This window comes from Barbus barbus (genome assembly GCF_936440315.1).
Source record: "Barbus barbus genome assembly, chromosome: 33".
In the NCBI taxonomy this organism is placed as follows: domain Eukaryota; kingdom Metazoa; phylum Chordata; class Actinopteri; order Cypriniformes; family Cyprinidae; genus Barbus; species Barbus barbus.
The window spans coordinates 11,710,116-11,729,107 of record NC_136761.1 but is presented as its reverse complement, the minus strand read 5'-3'; the positions used below and the strand labels follow the sequence as shown (position 1 = coordinate 11,729,107).

Here is an 18,992-nt window from a genome sequence, read left to right as displayed (position 1 = left end):
AAATACATTTTGCTGTATCTTTGCCCAACCCAGCAAATATTAATGTAAAAAAAAAACACTCTACAACAACTTTACACCATTTTAGCAACTTGCACCTTATACACTAGTTGCAAACATGCTATTTTTTATGATTGTACAACACAGGGAACATTCAACAATGTAAAGTCCCTCTAGTCTTTGGTAAGACATCCTATATATTTGTACATGCATAAAAATATACATACATATCTATGAGACAACCCCTCAGGGAAACACACGTTTAAAAAAAAACAGGTAGCAGATAAAAACATATTGAATAATACACTAAAACACATACGTATTTATTAACATTAACAATAAAATGTGAGATCTTGAAAAAAAGTAGTTTGAAGTGGTCTGTAATCTACACACTAGATGGCAGTAAACTGTTCACATTAGGTATCTCTCACGAGAACACGGACCGAAGAAGAGGGTTCACCCTCAAGAGTTTTGTTTCCGGCGTGCTTCTTCCTTTTCCTCTTGCCACAGTGTGAGAGATATAGGGGGACTCGGCCCTCCGACAAAATCCGACGCCATCCACCTTTATAGGTGATTCTTTCCTGCGACAAAATGTCCGAGCAGATGACAGTAAGGGGGACCCTCAAGGGTCATAGCGGATGGATCACCCAAATCGCCACCACACCCCAGTTTCCCGACATGATTTTGTCCGCGTCCCGGGGTAAGTGTTCTCAGAGCCGCGATGGAGCTCAAAGAATATCCGCTGGATACACGAGCCCTTAAAATTACACTGATTAATTAATAAGTCCATTCAGCTCAGCTCTGTATAAAACTGATATTATGAGACCTAATTTATGATTAAACGCATGTTTATAATGCAGCACTAGTGAATGGTAGTTACCGGTGTAACGTTACCTGTCTAGTGTGTGGGATGCTTCCAGCTGTCAGAATTATAGTGCAAATAAAAGCTCAGAACTGTTGGGTGATCTTCTGCTGTCCACCTTGCAGACAAGTCCATCATCATGTGGAAGTTGACCCGTGATGAGACCAACTATGGCATCCCCCAGCGTGCTCTGAAGGGCCATTCACACTTTGTGAGTGATGTTGTGATCTCGTCTGATGGTCAGTTCGCCCTGTCTGGCTCCTGGGACAGCACCCTGCGCCTGTGGGATCTGACAACGTGAGTATTTGGAGGGACGGGGCAATCATTCAAGATCTGTTCCACTGGTTTTGAAGTGGTGATGAAACTCAAATGTCATCTGTGTCACTGTGATGATAAAGAGGCTGTTTCTGAACTTGAAACTCTTAGAAGCCCAATGAATGTGGTTGTGCGTGTAAGGAGTTTTCAATCTGTTAGATGCCACAGACCCCCAAATATGTTCCTTCTCATGCCTCCTGCATAGTTTGCAATGTTACATCTTGTCAGATTAATCTGAATTTGTCCATTTTTTTTCTCACCCAGTGGCACTACAACCCGCCGTTTTGCTGGACACACCAAGGATGTTCTGAGCGTGGCTTTCTCTGCTGACAACCGTCAGATCGTGTCAGGATCCAGAGACAAGACCATCAAGCTGTGGAACACCCTGGGAGTCTGCAAGTACACCATCCAGGTAGACCTCTAAATGCTCTTTATGCAAGTTTAGTGCTCACTTTATGGAGAGGTTGTAATTGGAGGTAGTAGTCTTTGACCATCTAACATAAACAGGAAAAATTTAAGTCTTGAATTCAGTCTGATTAAATTTAAGGTCATTTGGTCTTCATAAACAAAATCTCGTAATTTTTAGAGGTCTTAAATGTGTGGACTGGAATCTCAATATGACTTAATGTGATTTTATTAAAGTACAAAAGGAGATTAAATGGAAGTGTTGCATGTTTCAAAGGAAAAAATAGTTTAAAACGTCATATCAGCAAAATTCAGTATTTAACCTCTAACAAGGACTGTTATAGTTAACTAAAAATCCATAAAATGATTGTTTAATTTCTGTTTAAGTGAAAGAATCTGAGATTTTTTATTTTGAGGTTGTATTGGTTTGTATTTAATTTGTGCATGTTATAAAGGCTTTAATATTAAAAAATCTACAGATACTCTGATGTTTAGGTTTTAGTTTGTGCTGTTCTGAAACCCTTTATTTTGACTTGTCCACAGGATGACAGCCACACTGAGTGGGTGTCCTGCGTGCGTTTCTCTCCCAACAGCAACAACCCCATCATTGTGTCCTGCGGGTGGGACAAAATGGTCAAGGTGAGACCTTTGTCTGTACCTTAATGTAAACTAGAATAGTCGCTCTGTGTTTTTGTGATAACTTTACCCTGTGATTAAACAAACCACATTCATATTGTCTGAGCTCTTGGGCTCTGACGACAAGTCCTGCAATTATGATGGGTAATGGATTAAGACCAAAGTGATCAACTTAATCAGGTCACTTTGCATGGATTGATTGAATTATTTGTGTATGCAGCTAGTTTAAGTTACGTGTTTGTTACAGGTATGGAATCTTGCTAACTGCAAGCTGAAGACCAACCACATTGGCCACACTGGATACCTGAACACAGTGACCGTGTCTCCTGATGGATCTCTGTGTGCCTCTGGTGGAAAGGTAATCACGTCACTTTTTTTCTGGGTTTCACTACTGCAGTTAGTGAACAGGTTAGAGGTTTGAGATGACCGGGTAAAGATGATGAAACCTTAATGCTATCTGAATCCATGTGATTATAAAAGAGGCTGTTTCTGAACACAAAAACACTGGGGGGGGGGGGAAACTTTTGTTTTCAGAACTAATTTTTAACTTTCCTATCTGTATTTACTTTTTGTCCTCATTAAAGGATGGGCAAGCCATGCTGTGGGACCTGAATGAGGGCAAGCACCTTTACACACTGGACAGTGGGGACACCATCAACGCCCTTTGCTTCAGCCCCAACCGCTACTGGCTGTGTGCTGCCACTGGACCTAGCATCAAGATCTGGGTGAGTTTGTACATGAACCCATCTCATTCATATGCATGTTTTTCAAATGCAAAGATTTCCCTTTGCTGTCTTGAATATATTTTAACAATAACCATTTATATTGGAGCACAGAAATCAGTGATGAAAGTTCAATGCCTTCTGTAACTCTATGATGATAAAGAGGCTGTTTCTGAGATCTGTTGACCCGAGGGGGTATAACATTATTATACTTCTGTTGCAAAGCTGACCGTTTTCTCTCAACAGGATCTGGAGGGCAAGATCATTGTTGATGAGCTGAGGCAGGACATCATCACCACCAACAGCAAGGCTGAGCCGCCTCAGTGCACTTCTCTGGCCTGGTCTGCTGATGGACAGGTGGGTTTTATTTACAGCAGCCTTTTCCGCCTGGAATGAGTTCCTGAACCATTCCTTGCGTTTCTTTAGTCTGCTCCCGTTGATTATTCCCAATCACTTATAACATCTGAAACCTTATGGTGACAGTCCTGCAAATATGAGGGGACATTAAATATTATTTTAAATCAGTAGCAAGTGCTTCTAAAGTGATGCCTGATTATAATTCCTGTCTCTTTTCTCATCACAGACTCTCTTTGCTGGCTACACTGACAACCTGATCAGAGTGTGGCAGGTGACCATTGGAACCAGATAGACGCCTTTTCTAATGTCTAAATAAAAAGTCTTTAAAAAGAAACTCAGTTGACTTTGTTTACTTAAATTTCTCTGCCTTTAAATAAAGTACAACAGAAACGCAACCATGTGAGTCATTGAAATAGGTTTGAATAGCCGCTAGATGGCGCAACGCAGCTATGTTGATTCATTTATTCGACTGTTGCCTAGCAACAAGGTCAACAAACAGGACTCGACGTTGAGGACGCGACGAGATACGCAGACGCTTGAATTAAATGAACCGTTTTAATGTTGTAAGCAAACATTAATTGTGCTTCCATTGTGGTAAAAAACATTTAACTTTATAATTTGGGAAATGTTTCCTTGGCTGTTCAAGCAACTTCAAATGTAATTGTGACAAAGTCCAGTACGTTAACTGCAGTAAAATAGCGTAACTAGCAGTTTAAGTCATGGAGAGCGACAGTCCTCAAAAACAGATGCCTGCACCTCGTATCTTCGTGGAGAGAACGTTGGCTTTAATTAAACCTGATGCCATCCACAAAACTGATGAAATTGTGGACGTTATTCTTCAATCTGGATTTACAATTCTTCAGGTAAGTATTGATCAGACACGTAGCACGTTTTTTCTTTTTAATAAACATTTTGCATGACGCATAAGATTAATTATTTACATGGTGAATTGACACAATCCCTGATTCCGGTCATTGTGTAAGCACAAGTCAGTCATGTGGTGTCTGATGCCACTACATTGTTTAAAATGAGGCTGATGCAATGTATTAAAACAACTCAAGTCTATGCTATCGCTGTTTCTATTTCCTTCTATCCTTTACTAATCTGGACAGTTGTTAAAACATGGTGATGCTAGTGCTTCTTGTGTCATTGCCTCCATATGAAAAACTGCTTGTATTCCTCATTTGTAAGTCGCTTGGATAAAAGCGTCTGTTTAATATATAAATGCTAATAGTTCATATTTTGTAGCCAATGCTTTAGTTTAAGAATGAGATTTGCATTCTGCTTATGCCTTTATTGTTCTCATTTACCAGAAAAGAAGGCTTCAGCTGAGTCCGGAGCAATGCAGTGATTTCTACGCTGAGCATTATGGAAAGCTACATTTTCCCCATCTGACTGCCTTCATGAGCTCCGGACCGGTTGTTGCTCTAGCACTGGCCCGACACCAGGCTATTGCCACCTGGAAAGCCATAACGGGACCAGTCAGCAGCATAAAAGCTAGAGAGACACATCCTGACTGGTAATGAGTGTCACTGAATGAATCGTCTGTCTATGCAGGTGGTTTAATAACAAAATGGACTTATAAAGTTAAATTTTTTCATGTATTGTAGGGAGAACTATCATCTCACATGAAAAAAATACTAGTGTTTTTGAACCATACTGTAGTAAAGTGTATTATACTGTGTATATTATAGTATTTACAACACTTTAATGAATACTACAGCATACTTATACATACTATATTAACTATAGTGAACTGATAAACTGTAATAAATACTGTAGTAAACTTTAGTTTTTACTACAGTAATCTGTAGTGTATAATATACCCTATAGTTGTAGAAAACTTAAAGTATTGGATAAAGTAATTTGTTTATATAACTATGGTTGTTATATTACCACAGGAACTATAGAATTACCACAACAAATTAATTCAAGTACTTTACTATAGTATGGTTCGAAAGCACTATAGTATTAACTATAAATTACTATAGTATTTTTTTCATGTGGGACAGTGCACCAATAAATTCCTGGAAAAATAAATAGATGCTTTTGTTGGATTTTATGCACTTCAGGATAATAATTTACAAAACCAGTGTTCATTGCAATGCCTAAATCAATCACATAATTCAGTTGTCATTGCAACAAAGCTATATTCATTGTGCATACTGTAATATATGTAAAAGTCATATTTCTTTCCTCTTTCTGGGAAATACTCTTCTGGGCGCACATGTGAATGTCACCATCAGTCTGAGAGCGAGATTCGGCACATGTGACCTGCGGAATGCTGTGCATGGCAGTGAATCCTTCTCTGCTGCTGAGAGGGAGATCAGGTTCATGTTTCCCAACTGTGAGTAAATCTAACCTTGTTCAGATGAGTTCAGTGAACAGGATATGAAAGCATACTTTTTGTCTTTGTCGACTATTTCAGCTGTGATTGAACCTATTCCCATGGGAGATGCTGCCAAAGATTACCTGAGCCGCTACGTCAGCCCAACACTTATCACCGGACTGACAGAGCTGAGCAAGAAAAAGCCACTGGACCCTTTTGTAAGTGTATCTGTTGGTTAAAAGTATTTCCATTCAAGTCATTTTGATAGATTTGGAGTTACTTGAGGGCAAATAAATAATGACAGAATTGTAATTTTGGAAGTATTGCTTTAAAATTGTTCAACCAGTTTCCTGTCTTTTGACACACGGCCCAGCTGATTCAAATGAAATTTGATTTTGACTGTTGGATGAAATCATGAAAATGGGCCTCTCAAAAAAAAAAGGACTCTGAAATCAGATCAGATCACACAGTCTTGGTTTTGATCTTAATCAAACCTTCAGAATGTTGTTCAAAACTCTTTGGTAGGAACGGGATGCCTTTGATTAAAAAAAAAAAAAAAAGATTATACTGATACTAACAGCCGGGTGGATTTCAGGGACAAAGTATAATACATCTTTACAACTGTTTACTGTAAAGCCTTTATCTCTCTCTCTCTCTCTCTATATATATATGTATGTATATATATATATATATATGCTTTTGGCCCTGTAAAATTATCCCCTGCTGTCAATATCAAACAAAAATGGCCATTTATCGCTGATTATTAATTACAATGACTGACACAATCAACATAGATGGAGTCAAAAGAAGTTTTAACTATTTGCATCCCTTATTCCGTGTATATTTGTTTGTTTTTATTTATTTGTTGTAGGTCAGATGAGGGGTTGACTGTTTAAAAAAAAAAGTGACAATGGAAGGGATGTTTGTATTGTTTTATTGTGCTGTTCTTCCTCTTCAGATTAAACACTTGGACACTTCTTATCCCGATTAATCTTTTTTCTGGATTTCATAAAACAGTAGTCAACATTTGAGGTGGATCAAAGAAGTTCATCAGATTGTCTTAAGACAAGAACGCATTGTTTTTAGGTTTTAGGACAACTTTGATGAAAGGTTTTGATCCAGTTCAAAACCTACTGCATATCGATATGCTATTTACTCAGTTATTTTTGTACTGTTATTTTTCTTTACAGACATGGCTTGCAGACTGGTTGATGAATAATAACCCTAATAAACCCAAAATATCTGATGGAAAAGTAGAGGAGGCAGCAGTGTGATTTTTTTTTTTTTTTTTTTCTTCCTCAAGAATTTACCAACAAGAAGTTACTGTATTGCTCTATTTTGGTCGTTTTCTCTCATATCATTTGAACTGTTTTATAAAATAAAGTTTTGCAATTTTGTCTTAGCCCTTTTTTATTGTGCTATTTAAATTGTCATGGTTAAATTAAATGTAATATAAAATTGCAAATGTTCCTAATCCTGTCACTGATTACTATAACAGTAGAAATAAATATTTAACATTATTCAACATCAAATAAAATTGTAAAATAATAAAAAAAATACCCGTCTGGTGGTGATAAATATTTGGTTTACTATCAGTTTTGAAAGTGAAGAACTAAATGCATTAAGACGATTATCTGATCTCGACAACAAAATGAATGTAAGAATGAAAATAATTAAAAGGCCTGTTGCAAATGCAGCTTTAACCTCCTTCCTATCACTATTTTGACTAACGTTAGGCAGAAAAAAAAACTAATTCAAACGCCTGTTTCTTGTATTATCTCCTTTGTAGCTCCCTTCTAGAAAACACACTTTTTAATTTTATTTAAAAGTGGTCAACAACACGTTTATAAACCAAACAAGAACAAAGAGTTTACCCCCCACACGACACGAAGGTTCAGAAGAAGCGCGTTAGGGGGAGGATTTCTGTGACGTTACGTGCGACGCGTTTGATTGGCTATTAGAATGATAGGCGTTCACAGCCACCCAATCAAATGCGCCCTTACTAAACTTCCTTTATCTTCCATCCAGTAATATAAAACCAACCGCTTGTCGGCGCAATAAGGAAGGGCCCACACCGCGGAAAGCATTCCACGGAGATTTCTCACTTGCTGCTTTTACGGTAAAGTATTTGCGTGTAAATTATGAATTTGTTATCCTCCGTGTACGTATTAGTTGCGTAAACGCTTATGTTAAATTATAGCTCAGTAACGCTGTGTATTTTTGATTTAGGAACGCGATATGTTTACATTCTTGTTGCGTATGAGAATGAAAGCGTCGCTGTTCAAAATGGTGGTTCATGTGCATTACATAAGGTGCTTCCTTTCGTAACCATTTCACATTTGCTGCAGTTTTAGGTTTTCACATTAAACTACCACCATGTCAGACGCCGAGCAACAGTATATGGAAACCTCAGAAAACGGCCACGAGGACGATCAGAACGGAGCCGAGCAGTACGAGGAAGGCAACGGGGATGCGCAGGCCGCGGCGCAGGGAGACGCCGGTGGCGACGACGCGGCCGGGGATGAGGAAGACCCACAAAATGGCTCATCGGACGGGGGGCAAATTGACGCCAGCAAAGGAGAGGAAGATGCGGGGTATGTTAAAGGCATAATTGTACTAAATGCTGGGAGGTAAAATCCTTTGTTCCTTCCCGTCTTTGTTGGCGCCATGTGTCTTTTGGAGGGGGATGGGCGCAATGGTGAATTGAACACGGAGAGGAGTTATAAAACGCAACGTTGAGCCTCTTAAGCGAACGTTTTGTATTTTTGTGCGCTTAATTTATATATCTGTGTTGCGTTGCGGTTATTTCTGTTTATTAGTAGAAAGTGGGAGTCTTAAATGCAAGAAATGGGGAAATTTTATGAAATCTGTGATATTACGCCCCCTCCTGGTCTCTCTCTTAATTTCCTGCTTCGTTTCCTCAGGAAAATGTTTGTTGGGGGGCTCAGCTGGGACACTAGTAAAAAGGATCTTAAAGATTACTTCTCTAAATTTGGAGAGGTGACAGACTGCACCATCAAAATGGACCCCAACACTGGACGATCAAGGGGATTTGGGTTTATTCTTTTTAAAGAGTCAGCCAGTGTAGATAAGGTAAGCTTTGGTGCTTAGAAAAACCTGAAGTCTTGTGATTCCTCGATGAGTAGCTAAATTGTCGTTTCTCTTTGCACAGGTTTTAGCACAAAAAGAGCACAGACTGGATGGACGACAGATCGACCCCAAGAAGGCAATGGCAATGAAGAAGGAACCCGTTAAGAAGATCTTTGTTGGCGGGCTGAACCCCGAAACTACAGAAGAGAGGATCCGCGAGTATTTTGGTGCCTTTGGCGAGGTATTGAAGCATGTCTTATAGATCTTTAACTGCTTAACAAATCTTGCAAATAATGCATCGGCGTGTGTTTGTGCAATTATAATGAAATTACTGTATGTTGGCCATGTAAAGTTTCTAGTTTCATCTCTGCACATTTTCTGTTTTTTTTTTTTTTTACTTTTGTTAATCGATGTGTTGGTAGTTCAATTTTTTTTGTACACTTTTTTTTGTTAACATGATGATTTTTGTCATTGCAGATTGAGACTATTGAACTTCCAATGGATCCAAAGACGAATAAGAGGAGAGGGTTTGTCTTCATTACCTTCAAGGAAGAAGAGCCTGTCAAGAAAGTTGTAGAAAAGAAATATCACAACGTCAGTGGAACCAAGGACACAAGTGGAAAAGAAGGCCTTGTGAGTGTTACCAGCGTGAAGTTTAAATTGAATTTACTGATAGATGTGATAAATCATCAGGGTTGTTGTTCTCGATTTGATATTGTGCTACCTATTTGATTATTCATTTTCGCAGTAGTGTTTTATGCAGATGTTCTACTAATTCAAGTCCAATCACTCATTTTATTTTTTCTTCTTTTTCCCAGTGCGAGATTAAGATTGCGCAGCCAAAAGAAGTGTACCAGCAGCAGCAGTACGGAGGTCGTTTTGGTGGAAGAGGAAGGGGGCGTGGAGGTTAGTACTAGAGGGCTGCATTGGGATTGGGACCCAACGCAAATCTCGCGGGAGCGGGCGGTTTGAACTTTGCTGCGGGCGGGAATGGGCGGCTAAAAAAAAACACTGCGGGATCGGGAGGTAACCTAGCGACATGATGTCATTGTCAACAAAATCAAAGTACTTGAAGTCTAAAGAAACGCGTGGTAGCCTAAGCGTTTTAGATGTCCCCGATAGCCCAGGCTATATTCATCTTCCCTACCAGTGCGTCAGAATACATGCAGGTCAGGGAAAGGAACAAACATGAATCTCTTTAATAATAGCAATACAATACTTTTTTTTTCCTGCGGGACGGGAGAAGACACAAAATCAATGCATCTCTATTATCGTGCGGGAATAAATTCTCAGAGTTTTGCGGGTGCGGGCGGGAGTGGACATACATATTGCGGGAGCGGGCGGGAGTGTAACACACACGTTGCGGGAGCGGGCGGTAATGGTCAGAAATTCGGCGGGCGGGAGCGGGATGAAGAAAACAGTCCCGCGCAGGGCTCTAGTTAGTACCCCTGCATGCTTCTCTCCTGTTAGACTGTCTCACCCACCACTCAAACTATAGGCTGCATTAGTCTGTGTGCAAAATTGACCTAGATAATCACTGCACACTCAAATGTTCGTAGATATGCATTAGAAAAACAACGGAGTTTACCCTTGTGTGTCTATATGAATTGAATGCTGTTGAGTTAACTGAGGCAAGTCACTTATTTAGAGCTTCATACAATGCAAATTGTTTCAAAACCACTTAATGGTCATAAACAGGAGGATAATAATCAATGCTGGGAACTTCAAATATGACATACAAATTCAGCTCTAAAAAGACCGTATTCAGTTAGCCAAGTCAGTTCAGTGTTGATTCGGTTCAGTTATGAAACAAGTTAAATTCTGCTATAAGTAGCTCTACAGAGGATAGTGTTTATGACTGAGGCTGGTTTAAACATACTGATGAATCTGAATAACTTCCGATAACTTCATAGAATTAGAAATCCATAATACAAAGTCTTGTCAGAATTTATTATTGCGCACATGCAGATATAATTCCTCTTGCGTATAAGTATACAGATGTAATCTATCTTAAAAGCTTTGGCTGATCTCAGATCTGATTAATCTAAATCCGTTCTAATGCCCTACAAAGCTTGAGTAGAGACCAATCGCTTTATGGTTTTACTAGTTGCTTACAGATATCCGTACATTACTGTGCCATGATGTTTAAAAATGGTTTGGTTTTGTTTTATAGGCCAGGGTCAGAACTGGAATCAGGGCTACAATAACTACTGGAATCAAGGCTACGGTAACCAAGGTTATGGCTATGGTGGCCAGCAAGGATATGGTGGATACGGAGGCTACGGCAACTATGATTACTCTGGTGGATACGGAGGCTACGGCGGTGGATATGACTACAGTAAGCACTGATTGTCCTTGGGGTTTCCTCCCCGCCCCCGTCAGGTTCTTGTGAATGCGAGGGACTCAAGTTCCTTTCTCTGCTCTTCTCTTACCCCCCTAGACCAGGGCAATACAAGCTATGGAAAAACTCCAAGACGTGGGGCTCACCAGAGTAGCTACAAGCCATACTGATCATGTGTAGTGCAGGTATGAATTTTAATTAATCTTTTTCCCACCACTCATGGTAAGGTTAATTTGGTTGTGTTGCTCCATTTACCAATTCATCTCCATTTACCCAGCCAAACTAAAAGGCAGATAGAGTGATCCATTTGGGGGTGGGTTTTTTGGTCCAGTAGGGTTGTAGCGGTAGATCATGATAGGCCCCCATCTCTTCACCTCATTTATTTTTAACATGTTTACAGGCATTCATGTGGCTAAATCTCTGCGTTTTCTCTTTTAAAGGTCGTAAAGCTACCGAGCAGGAACCAGCGGTCTGGTCACAGTGAACATTGGGGTCTTTTACTTTTGGAAGTTGGCAGAATCTGGACTTCTGCTTCATTTTGTACAGAAAACATAAGGAATTGGGGGGCGCAAATGTCACTTCTCACATTAGTTTTTTTTTTTTTTTTTTCGTTGTGTCCTTTTTACATTTCCAGAGATGGAAGTGTTATTTTTTTACTGTACTTTTTGGTACCTTTTTGAATCTAATGTTATTGTATGGTTGTATTTTACATCACGGCTATGTCTACCACATCTAGGCTCAGAGCTCTCAAAATAAACAGTTAAATTTTTCTTTAGTGTTTTTAGATAATTTTTTTTCTGTGTCACCTATGCTCTGTGTTGCAAAGCTGCATGGCTTCAAGGTGAGATGAAAAGGGATTGCCTTCCAATTGTAAGCTTGTCCATTGAAATCTGTAAGTGGCAAGTCTTGGTGACTTTCCTTTTTTTGTTTGTTTTTTTTTTTTTCCTCCCCTCTACTGCTTTTAAGGAGATTTCCTCCCGTCTTGTTAGATATTTAAGAGTGGCTTTAATAGTGATTCAACTATACCTCAAAACATACACAGGTAACTAACAAGATTCTTTCTCAACACTGGATACACATTGCTCCAGTGTCTTGGACACATTTCAAGAAATAAACTTGATTTTTAAGATGTCTATTGTCTAAGTCTTTTGCATTCAATTTGCATAATTGTCTTTCTGAACCAACAAACCCTAGTTTGCATTTAAAGAATTTAGAATGCCTACAAGAAATGATGGTAAGCTTTAACATTATTACTGTACAAAGTTACAGGGAAAACTGGGTTGTATGAGGTTGAGTTCAGTCAGGATTGTTTTATAGAGGCAGCTGGAAGTATAAAAGAATAGGTCACTGGTTAAACTATGCCAGTTTGTATCTAAAGCTGACAGTAATTTGTTTTGGAACAGCTTAGATGGACATGCATGGATAAAGCATCCTGTTCCAAACTTAACCTATTATATAAAGAGAAGAGTTACTATAGCACATGCATCTTTCACTTCTGCTTTTGTTAGAACATAAAATTCTATTTAAAGCAACGGCACACTTTTTACTGTTGTCACATTTCCAAATGTTTTTCCGCTGAGGTGATTATATGCAGGGGATTTGGAGTGAGTTAAGTTAAAACATTTACCCCCGGTTTCACAGATAAGGCTTAAGCCTAGTCCTAGACTAAAATATAAGTCTGAGCTTTTTCAACTGAAATAAACTTGCACTGACTGATCTTAAAATATATCAGTGCCTTTGTTTTGTCTCAAAATGCACACTAGTAATGTTTTTTTCTAAGGCATGTTTATAAAAATTACTTAAATGTCCTAATTGAACTATGGCCTAATCCTGGTTTAGTCTAAACCCTGTCTGTGAAACCGGGCCTTAGAAGGAAATCTATAAGTGGCATGTGTAGTTACAGCATCTACCAGCAGAGGCCATGCTAACCAGCTTAACCTATAGATACTGTATAGGACACACAACTGTTTAAAAGGTTAGTGTTTTTGTTTTTTAAGTAGTACAATTTTAATAATTTGTGTAATAAAATGTATATTTCAATGAATGCTGTATTGCAGTTTCCACAAAAATAAGCAGCACAGATGTTTCAACAATGTTTCTTGAGCATCAGATCAGCATATTAGAACGATTTTTTAAGGATCATGTGATTCTGAAGACTGAATTATGATGCTGAAAATTCAACTTTTAAATTTTAAAATTAAAATAGAAAACCGTTGTTTTATAACCTTACTGTTTTCACTTTATCAAATAAATGCAGCCTTGATAAGCATAAAAGACCCGAACATTATACATCTCTTGTCCATGAGGTATCTTCCAGTTTTTTGCTCCTAGTTTTTCATATGGCACCTGTTTTGATGTTGTGTTCCTTGACAACAATGATGTCTAATGTAATTTTCACAGAACCACAACTTAATTATAGCTTATAAATTTTGCTGCCTTGCAAGCTCTGACAATTCATTCTCTAAATAATAAATCTAGTTTACACAAGTCACATGCCTTTAGCAGTAGAGGGAAGTTCCCATGGTTTTTGTAGCAGAGTTATGCAAATTTTGAAACCCAATGATGAATATCAATTTCCCAGGATGATATTTTTCAAATAAACTCTTGAAATGACAGATATGACAACATTTTTTTTTTTTTTTTTTCATTCAAAATAAAACCTGAGGAAATCCAGGCAAAAGGAACACCAGGAAAACCCTGAGGGCACACAATGGTGTACATTTATGTTCTGATGTGCTTTTTCAGGTGAAACACCAAACTTATGCAACAGTCATTCATTTGGCATATAGTCTGTCTTTACCATTAAACAATCAACAATGTTTGCGGAGATATAAAGCTCAGAAATGAGAGATTTTGCCATGGTTTTGCCCCCGGCTCCCACACAATGCTACATATTCTTAAAAAAAAAAAAAATTAGAAAGTACCATATGTACAATAAAGAACTTTAAAACACAGCCACTTGTCAAAGAATCATGTGTTTTTTTTCTTCTGGTAAACATCTAACAAATACTTTTAAACAAAAGAATAAAACACCCTTTGGGTGTTTAGCTCATTAAAAAGCCCTGTAATCTGGTGAATATGTAATGTCTGCTGATCGTGGGGTAAGCAGCAACATCCCGACAGATATAATAGAGAATTCTCCACAGGAGGTAGATGAAAGATTCAAATGTCCATTTCAAACTGGTTGTCATCAGCTAAAAGAAAAAAATAAAGAGGTTGATTAGAGTGTTTCTTTGAGATATTCTATGGAAGCCAGTTCCCACAACAAAAAGTAATTGTTTGACTTTTTATTTCACAATTATAACTTTTTCCTTGCAATTCTGACTTTATTTCTCATCTTACTATTCACTGAAAAAAAAAAAAAATTCAACTGCGAAATATAAACTCAGAATTGCCAGGCATAAAAGACCAGACAGGATATACCAAAATAATTTTTTTCAGGAGAAACCTGAGGGCTTAAAGTTTCCTGGAAATTTTAAAATGCAGAACAGGTTCTCTTCTCTTTTCTTTTCTTTTTTCTGGAACAGACAGCAATTTTACCTGCCAGATCCTTCTCCTCCTCCTCCAACTCCTCTTTGAGTTCCTGCAGTTTAGACATTGGATGGTGTGAAGGAACGGTCACCCCAGGGATCTGGGGCAAACAACAGGGTGGGGTCCGGGCAATGGGAGAGTTCCTGCAGTCAAGGAGGAACTTTCTGTCATAAATGATCCTAGTTCCTGGAGAAGGGATAGAACGTATATTACAGCGACCAATTAGACAGCTTGAAAAACATATTTACATTCTAGGCTGGGTAGTCCGGACTGCTGAGCGAATCATTGGTACAACCCTCCCCACTCTCCAAGAACTGTACTTATCCAGAGTGAGCAAAAGGGCTGGTAAAATCACTCTGGACCCCTCACATCCAGCACACTCCCTCTTTGAAGTGTTAACGTCTGGTCGACACTATAGATCTCTGAGCACCAGAACGACCAGACACAGGAACAGTTTCTTCCCTCAGGCAATCCATCTCATTAATACTTGACAATAAACGCAGAACACACAACTATTATACATTATTTATTCACCATACTTATTTTTATTTTATCATTTCAAATTTGCACATATCAGACCTGTACATACATAATTGTCTATATTCTATAGTGTTTTGCTGTTTTCTACATATTTGGATATTTGTATATTATTCTTTATTATCGGTGTCCTGTTCTGTTGCACTGTGGAGCTTCGGTCACTACAACAAATTCCTCGTATGTGTAAACATACTTGGCCAATAAAGCTCATTCTGATTCAAATGTTTTAGCACTCAAAAATAGACAATAAAATGTGACTCTGAAGAGGATTTCTGGACCAGCAATTCTAATCTATTTAACAAAACAAAAGAAAGATAGCAAGGAACTTGACGTGCCACTCAACACATCCACGCTATCAGATTGTAAACAAAGACTGAAACGTTTGCCATTTTGTATGCGAAAGGAAGCACTCAAGCTCCCACAATGAAAAACAGGGTGAACTGAATTGCAGGACTCAGCACCTCCCATTTTAGTTCTAGGAAATTTGAGCACATCTGCATGTGAGCAAACGGAGCCAAGACACGAGGGCACGATGTAGCAGATGAACATGTTGTGAACAAACCTGTGGAGCTTAACTAGCCCTGGTTAGGTTTGTTCTGACTGCTAGCGTGTGTTCAACGTAGCGCCATCTGTGTTGTAGCTGAAGCTATACTGTACCCAACAGTGCTACCAGTGGCTGAAAAACAAGTTATGCAATCTTTTGCTATTTAGTTCAATGTGTTCTGGACAAAAGAGGGCTGAGAAAGAAGGGGGAGGGGCAGGGTGTGGACGGAGCTGGTGACAGGGGTTGGACGAACAGTGGTCTCAACTGTGAGCTGCTCTGGTCAGAGGAATGCAGAGAGACCAACCCAACGGTTTCAGCAGGACTTTGTTCTGCTGAAGCATGTTTTGTTTCCTGATTGCTCTTCAGCTTCTCAAAATTCAAGATAGTGGAAGTTTTTAAAATTGCAGGACAATTAAATATAGCATAAGTTTGCAATTTGTGCAAACTGTGACAGTGTTAATTTATTTGTTATTTAAAGAAACAGTACAACAAATACTACCTGCATTAATTATTTCACACAAAATCAAACAAATAATAAAAAAAAAAAAAATACGGTGAAGTTATTTTTTTTATAAAGAACAGAAACCTATTATTGGATATTATTTTTGTTTTTAATAATTTTAATTCTTGGGAATAATTGTGGCATTATGTTCATGACAATTAAGCACTTTTTAAAAAATTTTTATAACATTTAAATTTTCACAACTTTAAAAAAAAAAAAAAAGTGTTTTGTTATATATAGGCCTGGTTTCACCATAATTAGACCATAATTCATTTAGGACATTTAAGTAGTTTTTATAAACATACCTAAGAATAAAACATTACTCGTGTGCATCTTGAGAAAAAACAATGATCTTTATTTTAAGATCACCAAGTACAAGTTTATTTCAGTCGAAACAGCTCAGACAGGCATATATATATATATATATGAATGCACATGCCTCTGAACTGATATTTTGCTTCCCCCCTGAAGGAACATCCATGATACAGTGGCCCCAATGAACCCATTTTCCCGAGCACATAGAGTTCTGTTATTCCTGAAATCCACAGCAACTGTGAAGGAGGAGGGGTGTTTCTAAGAATTGCCTCCCCCTCTGCATGTGCTACAGTTACAGCCACATGCGAAAGATATTATAGTGAGGGACAAAGGAGATTGAGAAACATGCAGGGTAGAGGGTCCTGCCTATTAAGAAAAGGGGTCAAGCATTTGTTTTTCACAAGATTAGATTAACTCAATGCCTAGTATCATATGGGACATGCAAGTCGTAAATCAGATAACCAGACAATGTTTCATAAGCACGGCAGTTGGGCTATCTTGCTGCAGACGGTCTGCCATAAATTATTAACTTGTTGTTCAAAACAAACGTTTGTGTAGCAACAGGAATGGGTACCAGTGAGACGTTTTGCAGGCACACTAGATAGCAGATCATTACAATCTAATAAAATAAACAGAGGTTTTAGTTTTAATGTACTTTGTTCAAATGCATGCCCATCCCCTGGATTAATGCATAAATGCATGATACATAATTAATAAATAAATAATTATTGCAAGTCAACCAATATAGCAAGGTTAAAAAGTATTGCAACAGACTTTCATATTGCTTAAAATAGTTGAGATTGTGCAGTTCAACACATGGGGAGTTGTCACACCATTAGCTCAACCAGTTAGAAATGAGATTCAGTGGTTAAAAATCACAATTATATACGACAATCACCCTTATGCAAAAATATAAAAGATTTACAGGACAAAAAAAAAGTTTTTTAATTTAATTTGTGATCATCTTAACATCTGCTTGCTCTGTTGCTTAATTTGATGAACACAATCCACAATATCTATCTATCTTCCTATCAAAAATCTTGAATATCTATCTTTTTTAATGTGTAAAGTAGGGGATGGGAACATGTGTCTCTCCAACAATTTTACACACACTGCTGAAAGAAAACCCAGCCTAAACTAGACCAAAATGATTTGTTGGTCTTAGCTGGTTAAGGCTGGACAACATGGTCATAGGTGGTTTAGGTTGGTCTCACAAACTGATCAATTGATCAAGTGCACAAAACTCACCTAAAACCATCAAACAGACCATGCTGGGAGAGACCCCCCAAATAATATTTTATACTCCTCTAAATACATGTTCACCAACCTACACTAACTGTACAGGCATAAATCACAGTCTTACCCCCTGGTGTGGTGGAGAAGAGTGTTCCTCCAGGGGTCTGACTGTAGCAGTCTGGGAGCTGGGACCAGTCTTTGAGGTGCAGGACACGCGTGGGAATGGGGCAGCTCTTGCTCTGCTGCGTGTTGGCAGACATCGTGGCTGAAATGCGCTCAAAACTCTGTGCCACTGAACACGATGATATGCAAGGGCTCTGACCAACACTCGTCTATGAAGTGTTTGGTTAAGATGAAACTTAGCTCAACAAAGATATTTTTAGCTTGTCGCAGACAGCGCTGGTCTCGTGATACTCTCTGAGAAGAGGCTGTCCGCGGTGGTGGAGCTGAGGGCTGGGGTGAGGGGTATTTAACAACAGCTCAGACTACGTGACTCGCATCATGTGATAAACGACACTTGAGCAACAACAAAAACAGGCGGTGTAACCTGCACGGTTGCCAGATCTTTCAGGGAAATTGATTTGTTTTTACAAAACTTCTGTCAAGGATTTGAATTTCCACGGCACTTGGACAAGTATCTATGGAAGCCAAGTTGCTACAAATAAATAAATAAATAAATAAACAAATAGTTAGTTAGTTATAATAATAATTGTGACAATAAAAAGTCTATGAGATAAAAAGGTATAAGACAAAAATAGAAATAACAAAATATATGAAAACAACTACTAAGCTACTTAAAAGATTAAAAGATGCTAAATCCTAATTTCGACTTTTTGCGTCATAATTATGACTTACCAACGCAATATTTATTTGTTTGTTTGTTTGTCTGTCAAAAACTTGCTTCCATAATTATAGGATAGGATATATATATATATATATATATATATATATATATATAAAACCTTTTCAACAAATTGTTAGCAAAAGGTTAACCTTTTTTAACCAAAATTATGTTTGCCAACCCCAGGGGTTCAAGTTAATTTTATGATATTCTTATTCTTATTATTCTTATTATTAATGAATGATAATTAATAATTATAATTAATATTATATTTTTGTGTATGTTGATATTTGGAACATGTCCGTTTTATGAACGATGAACAATTAACACTGATAATAGTGTTGTAAATGTAGCCTTTATATTATATAGCCTATATACTGTATATTACTGTATATATAGAAATATTGATCTTTTATTCAGACTGGTTGAGTG

At 38.1% G+C, this 18,992-nt stretch overlaps 4 protein-coding genes across 6 annotated transcripts; 3 read left to right on the top strand and 1 right to left on the bottom strand.

Annotated features, from left to right (window-relative positions):
* The first annotated feature begins 428 nt into the window (after positions 1-428).
* Positions 429-3,688, top strand: LOC306853214 (small ribosomal subunit protein RACK1-like). The gene is made up of 8 exons (XM_079390457.1): positions 429-697; positions 985-1,156; positions 1,439-1,586; positions 2,123-2,218; positions 2,463-2,573; positions 2,800-2,940; positions 3,184-3,294; positions 3,521-3,688. The coding sequence occupies exons 1-8, from the start codon at positions 589-591 to the stop codon at positions 3,584-3,586; spliced, it is 954 nt and encodes a 317-aa protein (XP_079246583.1). The 5' UTR covers positions 429-588; the 3' UTR covers positions 3,587-3,688.
* A 96-nt stretch (positions 3,689-3,784) lies between these two features.
* On the top strand, positions 3,785-7,164 carry LOC306852804 (nucleoside diphosphate kinase homolog 5-like). The gene is made up of 5 exons (XM_079389895.1): positions 3,785-4,157; positions 4,608-4,813; positions 5,541-5,641; positions 5,723-5,841; positions 6,814-7,164. The coding sequence occupies exons 1-5, from the start codon at positions 4,014-4,016 to the stop codon at positions 6,895-6,897; spliced, it is 654 nt and encodes a 217-aa protein (XP_079246021.1). The 5' UTR covers positions 3,785-4,013; the 3' UTR covers positions 6,898-7,164.
* A 485-nt stretch (positions 7,165-7,649) lies between these two features.
* Positions 7,650-12,183, top strand: LOC306852803 (heterogeneous nuclear ribonucleoprotein A/B-like). 3 transcript variants are annotated; one of them, XM_079389894.1, is made up of 10 exons: positions 7,674-7,742; positions 7,972-8,101; positions 8,150-8,217; positions 8,548-8,716; positions 8,796-8,954; positions 9,191-9,346; positions 9,532-9,619; positions 10,887-11,051; positions 11,154-11,239; positions 11,495-12,183. In XM_079389894.1, exons 2-9 carry the CDS (start codon positions 8,000-8,002, stop codon positions 11,222-11,224), a joined length of 978 nt encoding a protein of 325 aa, XP_079246020.1. In that variant the 5' UTR covers positions 7,674-7,742; positions 7,972-7,999; the 3' UTR covers positions 11,225-11,239; positions 11,495-12,183. The 3 variants fall into 3 exon arrangements, with proteins under 3 accessions (XP_079246018.1, XP_079246019.1, XP_079246020.1); XM_079389892.1 differs by having other exon boundaries at positions 7,650-7,742; positions 7,972-8,217; XM_079389893.1 differs by lacking the exon at positions 11,154-11,239 and having other exon boundaries at positions 7,668-7,742; positions 7,972-8,217.
* A 908-nt stretch (positions 12,184-13,091) lies between these two features.
* On the bottom strand, positions 13,092-18,199 carry eif4ebp3l (eukaryotic translation initiation factor 4E binding protein 3, like). The gene is made up of 3 exons (XM_079389891.1): positions 17,847-18,199; positions 14,595-14,771; positions 13,092-14,248 (listed from the first exon to the last, which is right to left on the bottom strand). Exons 1-3 carry the CDS (start codon positions 17,977-17,979, stop codon positions 14,217-14,219), a joined length of 342 nt encoding a protein of 113 aa, XP_079246017.1. The 5' UTR covers positions 17,980-18,199; the 3' UTR covers positions 13,092-14,216.
* Between the last annotated feature and the right edge of the window lie 793 nt (positions 18,200-18,992).